This window comes from Alligator mississippiensis, chromosome 1, assembly GCF_030867095.1.
Source record: "Alligator mississippiensis isolate rAllMis1 chromosome 1, rAllMis1, whole genome shotgun sequence".
In the NCBI taxonomy this organism is placed as follows: domain Eukaryota; kingdom Metazoa; phylum Chordata; order Crocodylia; family Alligatoridae; genus Alligator; species Alligator mississippiensis.
Window position 1 is genome coordinate 368,533,498 of NC_081824.1, and position 15,428 is coordinate 368,548,925.

Below are 15,428 nucleotides of genomic sequence, written 5' to 3' on the forward strand. Positions count from 1 at the left end.
TGTTCTAACTGTATTCTTATGAAACAATGGGTGCATCTACATGTGTACTTTAATGTGCAGTAGCCTACTCTACTATGCATTAAAGTGATGCGTAAAAAACTATGCTAATATGCTAATGCACAATATAATAGGCTATGAACATTAAGCATCACCTAAATTCATTTATTTAGTACCTCATATTAGAGGATGCCAATACACAAGCATGGAGGCTGCTCCACACACTGGAATTCCAGTGCATCAAAGTAGACTCAATTAATTGATTAACTGTGGCAATTGCTGCACTCCAGCAGCGTCCTCCATCTTGTGTAAATGACTCCCTGCACTTAACAATTGGCGGCGGTGGCACTTGATCTAAAACTCATCAAATGAGCTTTAGTACAAGCATTGCTGCTGCTATTTTTAAGTGCAGAGACACTGATACACAAGACATGGTGGTGCTTTAATTAGAACGGCTCTTGAAGCCACTCTAATTAAAGCACTACCCCTCTCACCCCCAGAGTACGTGTAAAAGTGTAAAAGTGCCCAGAAGTACTAAACTTAGTGTGCATTAGGAAAAGCACATTAATGCATGTGTAGACATGCTCAATGAGGTGGAATTTTAAAGGTTCGTGTAGAGCAGAGAGGATTTTGCTTTTTTTGTGGTCCAGACAAAATGCCCCTACATTATGATTTTTGGTTTTGAAGGACTGAGTTGATTGAAACCTATTTTCCTAGAGCTTAGGTTACTAAAGTCCCAATTCTGTAAACATTTCCTCAAGTGCTCAGCATTACTCAGACTAGTCCCACTTGCTTGATTTGACTTCAGTAGGATAGGAGTACTTTTCACATGAATACCTTTGTTAGTGCTGGTGTTTGCAGTGTTGGGTTCTAAACTACCTGACTAGAGCATTTGTTCTTCTGGGTTATTGTTTTCGATGCATCTTCAAATCTTGCTTTTCTCTTTTCATTTTTCATTCTGCTATTTAGTTTGTTTTCTTTTATCTCAGGTCCCTTTTACACTTTTCCTCTTCTCTTCAGTTTCCATTCTGTAAGTACTGCAGGGATAAAACACAGAAGTGGGAGCAACATTTGCAACCCAAGAGATGACTTTTCCTCTGGAATTTATTCTGATGTAGCCACACTGATACCAAATTCAGGTTGTTTCCCAAGGGAGTGCTAAAAGACCTGTGATAATCAGGTATCCTGGTTTTCTCTGATTAATAAATGCCCAATTTTTGGACGAAAAAAAAGTAACCCAAAATCCACATTTTTCCATGATTAAAATGAAACGTCACTAATATATATATAAAATTAATCCAACTCCTGCATTACCATCAGGGATCCTGGTTTTCTCTGATTGAAACAACCCCCCCCCCCCCAATTTTTGGATTTTAAAAAGTAACTATCACTAATATATATATTAGTGACATTTCATTTTAATTACAGAAAAATATGGATTTTGGGTTACTTTTTAAAATTCAAAAATTGGTTTTTTTAAATCAGAGAAAACCAGGATCCCTGATGGTAATGCAGGAGTTGGCTTAATATTTAATTGTTTCTTCAAAGTGAGTCTTTATATCTGTGCATTTTTTCTTTAATTCTTTATACCAGCTGTTTCTGAACATCCATGTTTTAAAATATATGTTGGACAATATTTTGTGTTTGTCTTCATCAGGCAATATATGGCTTGTAGGCTGGATACAGTAGGGGGTTTCTCCCACATGGCTCCATGCTGCACTGAAGCCAGGCAGTTGGGTGCTTCACCTATGCAACACTGAAGCTAAGCAGCAGCAGGGCAAGTGGCAGCTTTGCATCCCAAGCTGGGCCATTTTGGCCTGCCCCTGGAAAACATTGCCCACCCCTGTGTTAGAGGGCTGGTGTGTAACTTCACATAATAGGAGTCTGATTTTTTTGGACTGACTGGTGTAGCTCATAGCTAGGGGTACCAGAGAAACATTTTCAAAGCAATGGTAACCAAGATTTTCAGAAAGAGCTTAAAGATTGTGCTGAAATACCCTAATAAATTTGCTGAACATCAAATAACTTCCACTGAGGACACATTTAAAACTTCAGGCTACTTTAACAATTTTCTGAATTTAGCTTTTCGGTGGAATGATGCACTGTACTGTACAGTTTTCTTTTCCCTTTCTAGTCCTAAGTAGATGTAATGCCTTAGTTCTTTTTAAACTGAAGGCTAGATTCTGATTAATGCAATTGAGAGATCCAGTGCCTTTCCTCCTGTGGCGAAAGAGAATTGCAGTGATAAATCCATTGCTTTCAAAAATCTGTTTTCTGTACAAGGTTGACTCAATATTCTGGTAACTGCAAAGTATGTCCTGGCATGAATCTAACTGAAAAATAACACTAAATAATTCATTCTTTTCAGATTACAACATTGAATCTGTGGCATACATTTTTTCATTCATTTAAGTGCTCCGACTGTAACTAAGGTTTGACTTGGCTTTGGTAAATTCTTAAAATGAAATGCAGTGATTGCAATTCTGGGCTCGTTCCACTATACCAGAGTGAATAGTGGTCAAGCAGTTCATTCTTTGGATATGCTGTGTGTTTGGAATTAGAAAAAGCATGGTGCAACTAAAATTTCTGAATGCATCTGGACCTGTTAATCAGCAGGTATTGCTAATTATGTCAAAGGGCAGTATTTTAATAGAGTTATCAACTTCATATTGAAAGGATTCTTCATTTGGAAACTCTGGGCTAGTTTTTAATCTGAGTTACACAAACTCCAAGGTGTAAGTAATTGAGAAGCATCTGACTTACATTTTTCAAAACTCACTAAAAGTGATTATTGTAAGAGAAAACTGCAGTCATATGATTTCTGGCATGTCACTGCAGTTGTTGAGTAATACAATTCTTTAGGTTCACTGAAAAATTGTAAGTAATTATTATCAGTAATCACTCTTGCCTCTCCTTCCATTTCTATGTCTAATATGTGTATTGTAAACGTGTTTAATTTCCACTCTGGAGTGCAAAACCTAAAGTTTAGTCTAGCTCTTAAACTAAATAATATTATCTTTCCATTACAATTTTTTAAGAGAAGCTTATTGGTTAATTAAGTAGAAGAAGGTGTTCTGACATTAGCTTGTGGAAGTACATAAGATGATTGGGTTAGAAAGAACAGAAAGAGATTCCATTGTTAAATAGTTATAAGAGTACGTCACTTACTGTAGCCAATGACTGACAATATTGACAAAAATAACCTGATGAAGTGGCTGTAGAAGAAACTCAACTTTGATATGAGGTAAGTTGACTGTAGAAAGTATGAATTTGCTGAAACTGAAGCATAGGTATTGCTGTGGCTCTTGATACCAAGTCTTTGGAATTATTTTGTAATGTTGGAGACTAAGTTGCTGGCTCAGAGAGTACTTAACATAGATTTACCTAATGGTGTTGGACTTAATGGTTAATTAATGGTAAAGGTAAACATCCATACCCCCCAAAATGCTACTTCTCTGACTCCCACATAGGATTGCAGCATCATTTAATGCCAACATTGGTATCCTTGCAGTGGTTCCTAGAGGTTATGATTATACATTGGATCCCGCTTATACATTTTTACCATGACACAGAGTCCTGTAGTTCTCAGGCTTTTGCCTTTATCCCATGTTTAAATACAATGAAATAGCTTGCTTCCTGCTTTTTTAAATGTATTTAAAAAGCAGGAGTATCTGTCAGACAACTCTGTTCAGTGTTTGATCCTGGAAGTTACTGAGTACAGTAGGCCCAGTGAAGGAGCAGCACCCAATAACATCTTTTGCTGAAGTGCTTAATCTTGATTTCAGTGAAGCTGCTCAGACATGTAAATACTTTAAAGGATCAGGGCCCAAAGGTTTTAGCACCTTTCAGAACCAAGCCTTTTATCTGAGGCTTTACCATGATAAGCAGCCTCATGTGATTCTTGGCCCTGCTGTGTTTCTGGGAAATGAGCCATCCTTTTAGTTAAGCAACTGGCAAAGCAGCCAATCTACTCAGCTGCTGCACACTGCAAGAACTGAAATCTCTGGAGGCAAGGAAGACTAACAAATGAAATAATTATGCAGTTCATTTGTGTTCTGATTAATTTACACTATTTCATGAACCCATGCTCTCTCTTAATGCAGGGAACTTTGCTGGCTATAACTGTGGTAACTGCAAGTTTGGCTGGACTGGCTCCAACTGTGATGAAAAGAAGCCACTAGTTGTCCGGAAGAACATCCATTCCATGACAGCAGAAGAGAGAGATCAGTTCTTAGATGCTTTAGACCGTGCAAAGAATACCATTCACCCAGATTATGTGATTGCTACTCAACACTGGCTGAGTCTGCTTGGGTCCAACGGAACTGAACCACAAGTTGCAAACTGTAGTATTTATAATTATTTTGTGTGGCTTCATTACTACTCCGTCAGAGACACCCTATTAGGTTGGTGCCTTCTTTTACAAGGGGATCTAGAAAATAAATAACAGGGTAGAAGTGTAACTATTGACAAAAAGGTAAGTATGATTAAAAGTGTTCAAATCACAGAAGTAAGGATGGTCTCATTGTTATGGTTCTAACTGAGGGCTCAGGAGATCTGGGTGCAGTTTTTTTGTTTTGTTTTATTATACACTTCCTTTGGGATTCAGACCCACATCTCCTGACTCCTGGGGGAGAGCCCTAACCACCAGGTTAGGAGCCAGGTTGGATGGAGATTTCATCCTGTTGAAGCTGCACCGTTGTGTAGAAAGGAATACATTAATCATGGGACCAGAAGAACAGCAAGCAAGAGGTTGTATGACTAGCACAGGAAAATGCTAGTTTTTTGCCTCTGCTTTGGGACTGCTTATGCATTTTGCATTACAGTTGTTATATAAAATGCATAAACAGCATTTCTGAATCTGTTACCATCTTCAGAAGTACCTTCTGTGTCAGTTGGATATGTTTGTATCTGCCAGCTAGAAATGAGGTAAGTCTCACAACAGCTATGCTGTGGCTAGATTAGCGTGGTCTGGCTGGATGGGCAAGCTATTCTTTTCTGGGATCAGGGAGAGAATTGCCTGTTATATGTGCTGTAACTCTAATGAAGGGATGCTATATGGTTTATACATTCTGGGAAATATCACTTCTGGGCATTGTCATTGCATCAAACAGCTGGGCCTAAATCCAAATCCCTTTAAGGTAAGTAAATGGCTCTTATCTGGCTAACATTAGCCTGGGCAGGAGTGTGCCTGGCTTCTGCTCCTGTCCTCAATGTTTTTTTTTGCATTTGGTATTTTATAGACATTATATACAATTGACAGAGGGACAGGAGCAGGCACCAGGTCCAGTAAGGCCCCTCTCTCTGGGGGCAGTGACTATCCCACTGAGCAATAGACCTTTTGGCCAACATGCCTTTTGGCCCCACTGGGGCCAGCTTCAATAGAAGGGGTGGAGGTTATATAGGCTAGGTACAGATGTTCAGGGAGGTTATGGTAAGGTTAGATCATATTAAAAATGGCCACCTGATTTAACTTAGATTGTCCAGGTGCAGACTTTACACTTAGGTTGACTTAACTCAGGATTTAAGTATGAACTGTACAGAAGTTCAGGAAGGTTAGATCAGTCTAAAAATGGCTAACCCAATCTAAGTTAACTGCATCTCAGAAGTAGTCTAACTTAGGCTGAGTCCAGAGAGACTAATCTAATTCAAGTTCTGTACAGTTCCCAGTGTAGCCCCTGGTACTGGGTTATTTTTAGCCTCTCAGCTCCTCACCACTCCTCCAGAATTACAACTTCCCTCCTGGCCAACCAGTCAGCCTCCCCCAGGCCTGCCAAGTGCCCCATCCTACAAGCCACTCCCAGTGCCAGTTTTACCAGCAACACAGGTGCCTGGAGCTGATTGAAGTAAATGAGGATGGGGGGAGGGGCAGGCAGGATTGGGGGGAGTAGGTTTGCCTAGGGGGGCAGTTAAATAACCCCTGCCCCTGGGAAGGGGGGAAAGGGGAACCCCCCTATTCCCCTCAGCACCTCCTGTGGACCCTGCTAGCCCCCCTTTCCTCCTGGATGCTACCATGCCGGAATCTGTAGAATCTACTAGTGCTCCCGATCCTCCCACCCCACACCCAACAGACCCCACTTGCCCCCCCAATCCTGCCAAACCCTCCCAGTTCTCATCAACCCCCTTCATGGATCCCACTAGCCCCGCAATCCCCCAGTCCTCCCTGCAGACTCCACTTCCCTCACTGATCCCCCCCATAGACTCTGTTTAACGCTTCTGATTCCCCCACAGACTCGGCTTGCCCTGATCCTCTCCCAGCCCCTCTGCTAGCCATCCCATCCTGACTTACCTTAGATCAGATGACCATTTTGAACTCAATTTAACCTCCTCAAATGTCTTTAAGTACCCACAGAGATCAGAATCATGGTCCACCATGCTCACTAGATGGGATTAGGAGGCAATACTAGTAGGGCAGTCCCTGAGCAAAGGAGAGCTGGCCTCTTTTAAAAATAAATAGCCACATACAAGAGATTTTATTTTTGGAAGAAAGGAATGTGCTGTCTTGAACAACAGGCTCCTGTGGCAAGCTGAATAATCTATGTGTAACTTCCTAAATCTGTTTGGTGCTGGGACTCTCTAGGCACGTATTTTTTTAGCTCTCAAACTCCATTTGAATTGGAGAGCCTGTTTGTCGTCTCTGCCAACTTTTGCCTTTTAACTTTTTAAGCTAAAAGGAAATTCTCACACCTGGCACAGGGCCAGTGCTTAGCTTGGTTCAACTGTGATTGTCTGTTAAATTCTAGGATAAAGAGATGGTTGCTCCCCAGGGCAAGCTGGTTTTCAAGGCTGAACTAACTAAGAAATGGGTCATCTGATAGGGAACCTCTGTCACCTGATGTGGCTGATCTGGGAGCACTTGACAAAGGGAATTGTAGGCTATTAAAGAGGCTTTTGTACAGGTTCTGTAGTGAGGGGTCGGGAGGGAGAGAGAGCAGAAATATGAGCTAGGACAGAACAGAAGGAAGCTGGCTGCTTAGAAAGACAGATACTAGAGACTCTAGAGGAGAAGCTGTGTGCAGGAGGATCTAGTCTCCAAAGAAGACACTGACCTAAACCCAAAGAGCATTTTAGGGTGCACCTACATGTGCATTAAGGTGCTTTTCCCAATGTGCATTAAATTTAGTACCTCCAATATGAGGTACTAAACAAATGCACATTAGGCTGCCTTAATGTGCAGTAATAATTTCGGATGACTTTTAGGTGACGCTTAATGTGCAGTAGCCTATTTCACTGCGCATTAGTGTCATTTAATGGTTTATTATGTGATGATTTAATGTGCAGTAAAATAGGCTACTGTATATTTCATTAAAACACCCCCTAGAATAGTAGCAAACTAAGGCAGGTATATTTATTAGTTTTTCTAAATCTGTTTATTGCTTAAACCACCTAATATAGAATTAGAAGGGCCAGATTCTATTTTATTTATTAGGTACCTAACCTCCACCCTGCTTGAGGTTATTAGGCATCAACTCCAACCTGCTTGAGTCCCTGAAAAACAGGTAATGCAGAAAGTGTGGGTCCTCCTCTTCCTTCCAGCTTTTATATGACTCAGTCTTAAGGGTCAGAAGCTGATGAATTACAAAAGTAGATGCATTAATATATTTTCAGGGACTCAAGCAAAGTGGAATAGAATTGTACATTGGTATCTAAGTCCATTTAGATGCCCAGTACATGGAATAGGCTCTGGCCCATTATGTTTTGGAACCCATTACAAGCTGTGTGCCCCTCTGTTTCAGCTACTTCATGTCCCTAAGGAGGTAAGCTGTAAAATGCACACAATACTGGCATTACGAAAAGGTCCTGGAGTATTTTGGTATCAGTACCAGCTGTAGGGGGCATGAGCCACAGGGTCCCGTTTCCATGAAAGGGAAGCTGAGAGTTTGTACGAAGGAAGTGTGCCAGAGAGGCTGGAACCAGAGAAATTGTTGGCATGTATTGGAACTGGGGAAGCTAAAAACACATGGGTCTGGTGTATTTGGACCCAAACACAGCAGCCTGGTGAATGTATAGGCTGAGATAGATATCCCAGAACTGTTTGATAGCAACATATACACATCTCTTAATTGGGGCTGGGGGAATCTTTTTTTTTTGGTAAAACTGCATCCACTGAGGGATGCTGAAATTGCGTGGGCAGCTTTGTTCCTGAATCTGTCAAGAGACTGCTAATGGAAGCAGTGGCAAGGTCATTAGCTTTCTATAGTTTCTCCTAATGAAAGGGAGGAAAAAACCTACCAAATTTCTCTCCCTTTTCCATAGTGTACCTTCTTGCCAAATAGTGCAATCAGCTATTGTCACTTTGGCTGTCTCCTTCAATTCTGCTGTGCCAGTCAGGGTGGGAGAAAAATAAAAATAAAAACTGATCAGATATAATAGATGCAGCTTTACAAAAATGTGGTAAGAGAAATTATCTTTAAAATTGGCATCTGATTATGGGACATATTCATTTTTTCTCACAGAAGTATTGTATTTTTTTCATTGAATACATAGGGAGACCATACATATTAGATAATAGGTGGGATTTCTGAAAAAATGAAGATAAGTGAAAGAAATTAATTCAAATTTTAGTTTCTTTTAAAAGTAAAAAAAAATCTGACTTTGAATTTTGAAGACTATTTTCAGCAATTTCTAAATTAAGAGTTGCCCATCCAACAATTTCTGCTGGAATCTGTTTCCAATAGTGCAAATTGTGAGGTTTGTTTTGGAATCAAGCTTCAAACTGGGAATGTAATTCTGTGAAGTGTTCTGTCTAATTTCAAGTTGACATGAAGTTCTGATTGTGCCTTCTGGTTCTAGGGCCTGGCCGTCCATTCACTGCTATAGACTTCTCACATCAAGGGCCTGCTTTTGTTACCTGGCATAGGTATCACTTGCTGCTGCTAGAAAGAGATCTTCAGGTAAGATCTTCAAACAGCCTGTCTTGGTATCTTTCAAAGATGCTCATATATCTCTTAATACTCTGGCTTTTCCATTTTACAACAAAGCTCTGTTGCATCATCCCAGATTTCTTTGGAGTAACCTGGTAGATTTAATAGACTAATAATAGATTTCATAGATTTCATAGACATTCGGGCTGGAAGTGACCCCAGAGGATCATCAAGTCCAGCCCCCTGACCCAGGGGCAGGAAGTCAGCAGGGATCATAGGATCCCAGCAAGATAAGCATCCAAATGTGTCTTGAAGGTGTTCAAAGTGGGTGCCTGAACTGCATCTGGTGGCAGTCTATTCCAGATCTTGGGGGCTCATACAGTGAAGAAATTCTTTCTTATGTCCAGCCTGAATTGGTCACGGCGGAGTTTGTGACCGTTCGATCTTGTCGTCCCTTGGGGCGCTCTGGTGAACAGACGTTCCCCCAGATCCTGATGAGCACCCCTGATAAACTTATAGGTGGTTACCAGATCACCCCTGAGCCTGCGCTCTTTCAGGCTGAATAGCCCCATGGCTCTCAGCCTCTCATCATAAGGCCTGTTTTCCTGACCTCTGATCATGCATGTGGCTCTCCTCTGCACTCTCTCAAGCTTCTCCACATCCTTTTTGAATTGTGGAGCCCAAAACTGGATGCAGTACTCCAGCTGTGGCCTCACCAAGACTGAGTACAACAGGAGAATGACATCCTGGGATTTGCTTGAGAAGCATCTATGGATGCAAGCCAGTGTTTTGCTCACTTTATTAGCCGCAGCATCACATTGAAGGCTCATGTTCATCTTGTAGTCAATCATGACCCCCAAGTCCCTTTCATCTGTAGTGCTAACCAGCGTGGCGCTGCCAAGCCTATAAGGATGCTGCAGGTTTTTCCTCCCAAGGTGGAGAACCTTGCATTTTTCAGTGTTAAATACCATCAGGTTCTCATCCTCCCATTTCATGAGCCTGTCAAGATCTGCCTGGATCACCCTCCTGTCCTCAGGTGTGGATGCTTTACTCCAGAGTTTGGTGTCGTCGGGAAACTTGGCCAGTCCGCTTCTGACACCAATGTCCACATCATTGATGAAGATGTTAAATAGTATAGGCCCTAGGACAGAGCCTTGGGGGACCTCACTGGTCACAGTGCACCAAGACAATTGGCTCCCATTGACCACCACCCTCTGGATCCTATTGCAGAGCCAATTCCCCAGCCAGCGGATTGTGGTGAGGTCGAGGCTGCAGTTAGCCAGTTTAGCCAAGAGGTGGTTGTGGGATACCAGATCGAAGGCTTTTGAAAGTCAAGATATACAACATCGATCTCTTCCCCCTTGTCCAGGTGATAAGTCACCTGGTCATAAAAGGAAATGAGATTGGTCAAGCAAGACCTACTCGCAACAAACCCATGCTGGGTATCCCTCAGGATATTGCCTTCAGCTAGTCTGTTAAGGATGGCCTCTTTGATAATCTTTTCCAAGACCTTCCCCAGGATAGAAGTCAGGCTGATGGGCCTATAGTTTGTTGGACCTACTTTCCTCCCTTTCTTGAAGATAGGCACCACATTTGCCTTCTTCCAATCATCAGGCACTTCACCAGAGCACCAAGAGCTCTCAAAGATCTGTGCCAGGGGCTGAGCTATGATGCTTGCCAGTTCCCTGAGTACCCTTGGGTGTAACCCATCAGGGCTGGCTGACTTGAAGGTATCCAGCCTGTCAAGGTGTTCCTGATATCTGGGATAGAGTAAATTCTTATACAGTGAAATGTTAAGGATGTTTGTTCATTCACAAGGGGTGAAGAGGTAGTTCAGTCTTGGTTTAACTCAGGTTAGTTCACTCAACATGCTGGCTTATTCTCTGTACAGTCTCTCTCCCTCTCCTGAGACTCCTAGGAATATAGAATTGTCATTTTTTGAGTTTTTAATGCTCTCAGTAGAACTTGGAACTTAGAAGCTACTTACCAGGTGATACCATCAAATGTTACAGTAATTACTTAAGAGCACTATCAACCTTGATAGACTTGGCACCAATGGCCTAATATCCTGAGTGAAGTTGAAATAATATTCTGGTAAATCTGTAGACTGGTTTCAGCTATAAAAAATATAGAAGAAACAATCAAGTAGGTTTCAGTAATCTCTCTCTCACTTTATAAAACATGATATAATAATAAGTTAATAAGTGCTAATAAGTTTCTTTTTATTATAGCAACTGACTGGCAATGAGTCCTTTGCACTGCCTTACTGGAATTTTGCCACAGGTAGAAATGTGTGTGATGTGTGTACAGATCAGCTTTTTGGAGCATCAAGACCAGACGATCCAAGCCTAATAAGTCAGAATTCAAGATTCTCGCGCTGGGAGATAGTATGCAACAGGTAAGAGAACATCTAACCCCTTCCCCACCACAGATTTCACCCATTAATCAACAGTATCTGTGTGTAGACAAAATGAGAGGCGTCTGTGCATGACACTTTAAAGCAGGCTAAATACATTTGCACTGCTTTAATGGTGTTAGTGTTTGCATGTCTCAGTGGCATATTGCGTCTTAATTCCAGCTGCTGTAGGAAATTTGCTGGCATAACGTGCCTTAAATGACTTGGGGCACAGCAAACTAAAACTCCTCTGAGCAGTTATAGTTTGTTGCCCCTACAGCTGCAGAGTGAAGCACCGGGCTCTGTGCAGCTCCATGGCTCTGCAGGAAGCCCTGCAGGCAGCCTGGCAGCATCCTGGGAAGGCAGGCTCTGCCCAAGAAAAGCGGCGAGCCTGATTTTCTCCCACCCCCAGAGGGAGCCTGCCTGCTTCCCTCTGCGGCTGCGGTGCTCACTGGGACCACCCGAGTCGGGTGCCTATGGGTGGGGGCCGCCTGTGGGTGGCTGTCACTCCCATGGAGGGAAGCACCACTCCCCACTCCAGCCCAGGGACCACTCCACCCACTGGCAGCTTGCCCTACTCTCCCCGCTGCCAGAGAGGGAGGCAAGTGTGGGGTGTGTGCATGACATGGGGTTTACTTCACCTTAAATTGAAGTGGTGGGTTTAAAAACTCACCGCTTCAATTTGGGGCCTCCATTTCGTCTACACATGCCCTTTAACTACTTTTCCCCCCAATTTTTGCAAAATGTGAGACAAAGAGCTTATATTCCCTTCTAAAAATTGTGAGGCTGAGTACATGGATTCCATGAAAGATTTCTCCACATGTATTCTGCAAGTTTGCTTTATAAATTGATTTTTTGGATACAGTTTTTTTTCTTAACATGGTCATTTTAAGACTAACTGATATTATAAGTGCTTGACATACTAGAGGCTCACTTGTTAGAGCAGAAATATTAGGATGGTACTTCCATTTGTCACTCAACTGCCCTTGAAAGTTTTGTTTTAGAAACATAGATTTCATAGATGTTTAGGGTCAGAAGGATCCTTAGTAGATCATCGAGTCTGACCCCCTGCCCTAGGCAAGAAAAGAGTGGTGGGGTCAGGTGACCCCGGGCAGGTGTTTGTCCAGTCTCCTCTTAAAGACCTCTAAGGTAGGGGAGAGCACCACCTCCCCTGGAAGCCCATTCCAGATTCTGGTAACCTTTACCATAAAGACATTCTTCCTGGTGTCTAATCTAAATCTGCTCTCTTTCAGTTTGTGGCAGTTGTTTATAGTAACTCCAAGGGGTGCCCTGGTAAACAGAGCATCTTCTATTCCTTGCTGTTCCCCCCTGACAAATATGTAGACAGCCACTAGATCCCCTCTCAGCCTTCTATTGCAGAGGCTGAAGAGATCCAGGTCCCTCAATCTCTCCTCATCGGAGACCTGCAGGCCCCTAATCATCCAAGTAGCCCTCCTCATAGGACCTGCAGGCCCCTAATCATCCAAATAGCCCTCCTCTGGACCCTCTCAAGTTTTTCCACATCCCTCTTGAAGTGTGGTGACCAAAACTGAACACAGTACACCAGATGCGGCTTTACCAAAGCCGCATAGAGGGGAAGTATCACCTTCCGAGATGTGTTCGTGATACACCTGCTGATGTATAGAGTGCAGTTAGTGATGTATAGAGTGCAGTTAGTTTTAGTGATCACTTTGTCACAACATGATGACTCATGTTCATCTTGGAGTTGACTATGACCCTGAGATCCTGTGCTGCTTAGGAAGTCATCTCCCAGTCTGTAAGTGTGCTGGAGATTCCTTCTTCCTAAGTGCAGTACTTTGCACTTATCTTTGTTAAACTGCATCCTATTCTGTTCTGCCTACTTTTTCAACTTGTCCAAATCCACCTGAATCCATTTCCTGCCCACTAGTGTGTTTACTTTGCCCCATAATTTGGTATTTTCCATGAATTTGGACAGAGTGCTTTCCATGGCCTCATTCAAGACACTGATGAAGGTATTGAACAGCACCGGTCCAAGGACTGAACCCTGGGGGACCCTACTGCCCACATCTTTCCAGATTGATACTGACCCATCTACCACCACTCTCTGGGTGTGTCCTTTAAGCCAATTCATCACCCACATGACTGTGTAATCATCTATGTGACAGCCACTTAGTTTATTTATGAGAATGGGATGAGATACCATATCGAAGGCCTTTTTAAAATCCAAGTAAATGACATTAACCTTGACTCCTGCATATAAGCATTTTGTGACCCGGTCGTAAAAAGAAACAAGATTAGTCAGACAGAATCTACCTGCTATGAACCTGTGCTGGTTGCCCTTCAGCATTATTTTTCCTGCTGGACTCCCAGAAATGTAATCCTTAATAATTGTTTCAAAGGTTTTCCCAAGGATAGAGGTGAGACTAACAGGCCTATAGTTACTTGGATCCTCCTTCCTCCCCTCCTTGAAAGTAGTGACCATGTTGGCCCTTTTCCAGTGTTGTGGGACCTGTCTTGAGTGCCATGAGTGCTGAAACAGTCATGCCAGTGGTTCTGCTATGACACTGTACAATTCCTTCAGTGCCCTTGGATGAAGATCATCTTGGCCTGCAGACTTAAAAGCATCCATCCCCTCCAAATGTCCCTTGACTAGGATGGTGCTAACCGTTGGTGGGTTTGTGTCCCTCCTGTGTCTGTCTATAGTCCTATTGGGAGAGTTGTCTTGATCTGTGTTCAGGAATACAGAAGCAAAAAACTCATTGAAGAGCTCAGATTTGTCCCTCTTATCTGTCACCAATTGCCCTAGTCTGTCCTGTAGGGGTCCTATGTTACCATAAGCCTTCTTTTTGCTCCCTGTATACCTAAAGAAGGACTTTCTGTTGTCTTTAATTTTTGTTGCCAGCCTGAGTTCCATTGCTGCTTTGGCCTTTCTAACTGACTCCCTGCAAGTGTGAGCCAAGTAGGTATACTCCTCCTTGGTAGCTACCCCCTCCTTTCACAGTCTGCATGCCTCTTTTTTCATCCCTAGGCTTTCCTGTATTTCCCTATTCAGTCAAGAGGGTTTCTTGGCCCTTTTGCCCCCTTTTATGTGCAATGGGATTGTCCCTTTCTGTGCTTGAAGGATTGTTCCCTTGAGGAATGACCACTAGGACTGTGCGAGATGGCACCGTTCTGTTTCGCCTTGAGTTTTGAGGTTTCAACGGAAGAGCATTCTATTTTGAATTTCTTTTCAATTTGAAACAGCTGTTCTGTCTTGCTTTGTCAAAACAGTGAGGCTGTTTTGATGCTGTTTTGAAGATCAGGCTGGGGGAGGGAATTCAGCCCAGCTGGGCTGGCTTCCCATCGCCAACGCTAGATCGGGCTGGAGGCTGGGGGTGGGCTGGGGGCGGGCAAGCTGGGCTGACTTCCCATTGCCAGCATTAGATCAGGCCCGATCTAGCGCTGGGGATGGGAACTGAGCCCGGGCTCAGTTCCCTTCCCCTTCACTGTTATCACCTTCCCACAGCCCAGCAACAGGGGATGGGGACAGCCAGAGCTGCACTCCTGGCTGGTGTTGGGAGAGCTGCCCTGGTTCTCCCCTGTCTCTCACCACCTCTCTGCTGGCTGCTTTGAAACTCCAAACATTTTGAAACTTTTGAAACATTTCAACTAGCCTTGTTTTGTTTCAAGGCTGTTTCGAAGCCCTTCATTTCAATTCAATATCACTGTTTTGAGCTTGAAATGAGTTGAAACAGTGTTGAATCTAAACAGCTGGTGAAATTTCACACAGCCCTAATGACCACCCTTCCTGGACTCCCATCTCACCAATGCTCTTGTCCTTCAGTGCCTTGTTTACTAATCTTCTGAGCTCATTGAAGTTAGCCTTTTTGAAGTCTAGCACTTCTGTCCTAACGGTTACCTTTCCCACTTTTTGCCAGATAGTGAATTCTAACAACTGGTGGTCACTAACCTCTATCTTACCCTGTATCTGCGGATCTCCCACCAGGTCATCCTTTGTAGCAAACTTCGAGTCCAGAAAAGCATTTCCCCTAGTGGGACCATATACCTCCTGTGTTAGGTGAAGGCCCTGTATGCAGGTTAAGAACCTACATGAATGGTCAGATCTAGCTGGCTGCTGCTCCCAGCAGATGTTGGGGTAGTTTAGGTTACCCATGACAAGCATGTCCCTTTAGTGTACTGTCTCTGAGGACTGC

At 43.1% G+C, this 15,428-nt stretch overlaps 1 protein-coding gene across 1 annotated transcript in view; it reads left to right on the forward strand.

Annotated features, from left to right (window-relative positions):
* DCT (dopachrome tautomerase) overlaps positions 1-15,428 on the forward strand; it is a 78,989-nt gene that overhangs the window by 43,067 nt on the left and 20,494 nt on the right. Inside the window, exons 3-5 of the mRNA XM_006270182.3 lie at positions 4,101-4,400; positions 8,788-8,888; positions 11,090-11,256. Coding sequence (XP_006270244.1) covers positions 4,101-4,400; positions 8,788-8,888; positions 11,090-11,256 — 568 coding nt within the window. The remainder of the gene's footprint in view (positions 1-4,100; positions 4,401-8,787; positions 8,889-11,089; positions 11,257-15,428) is intronic.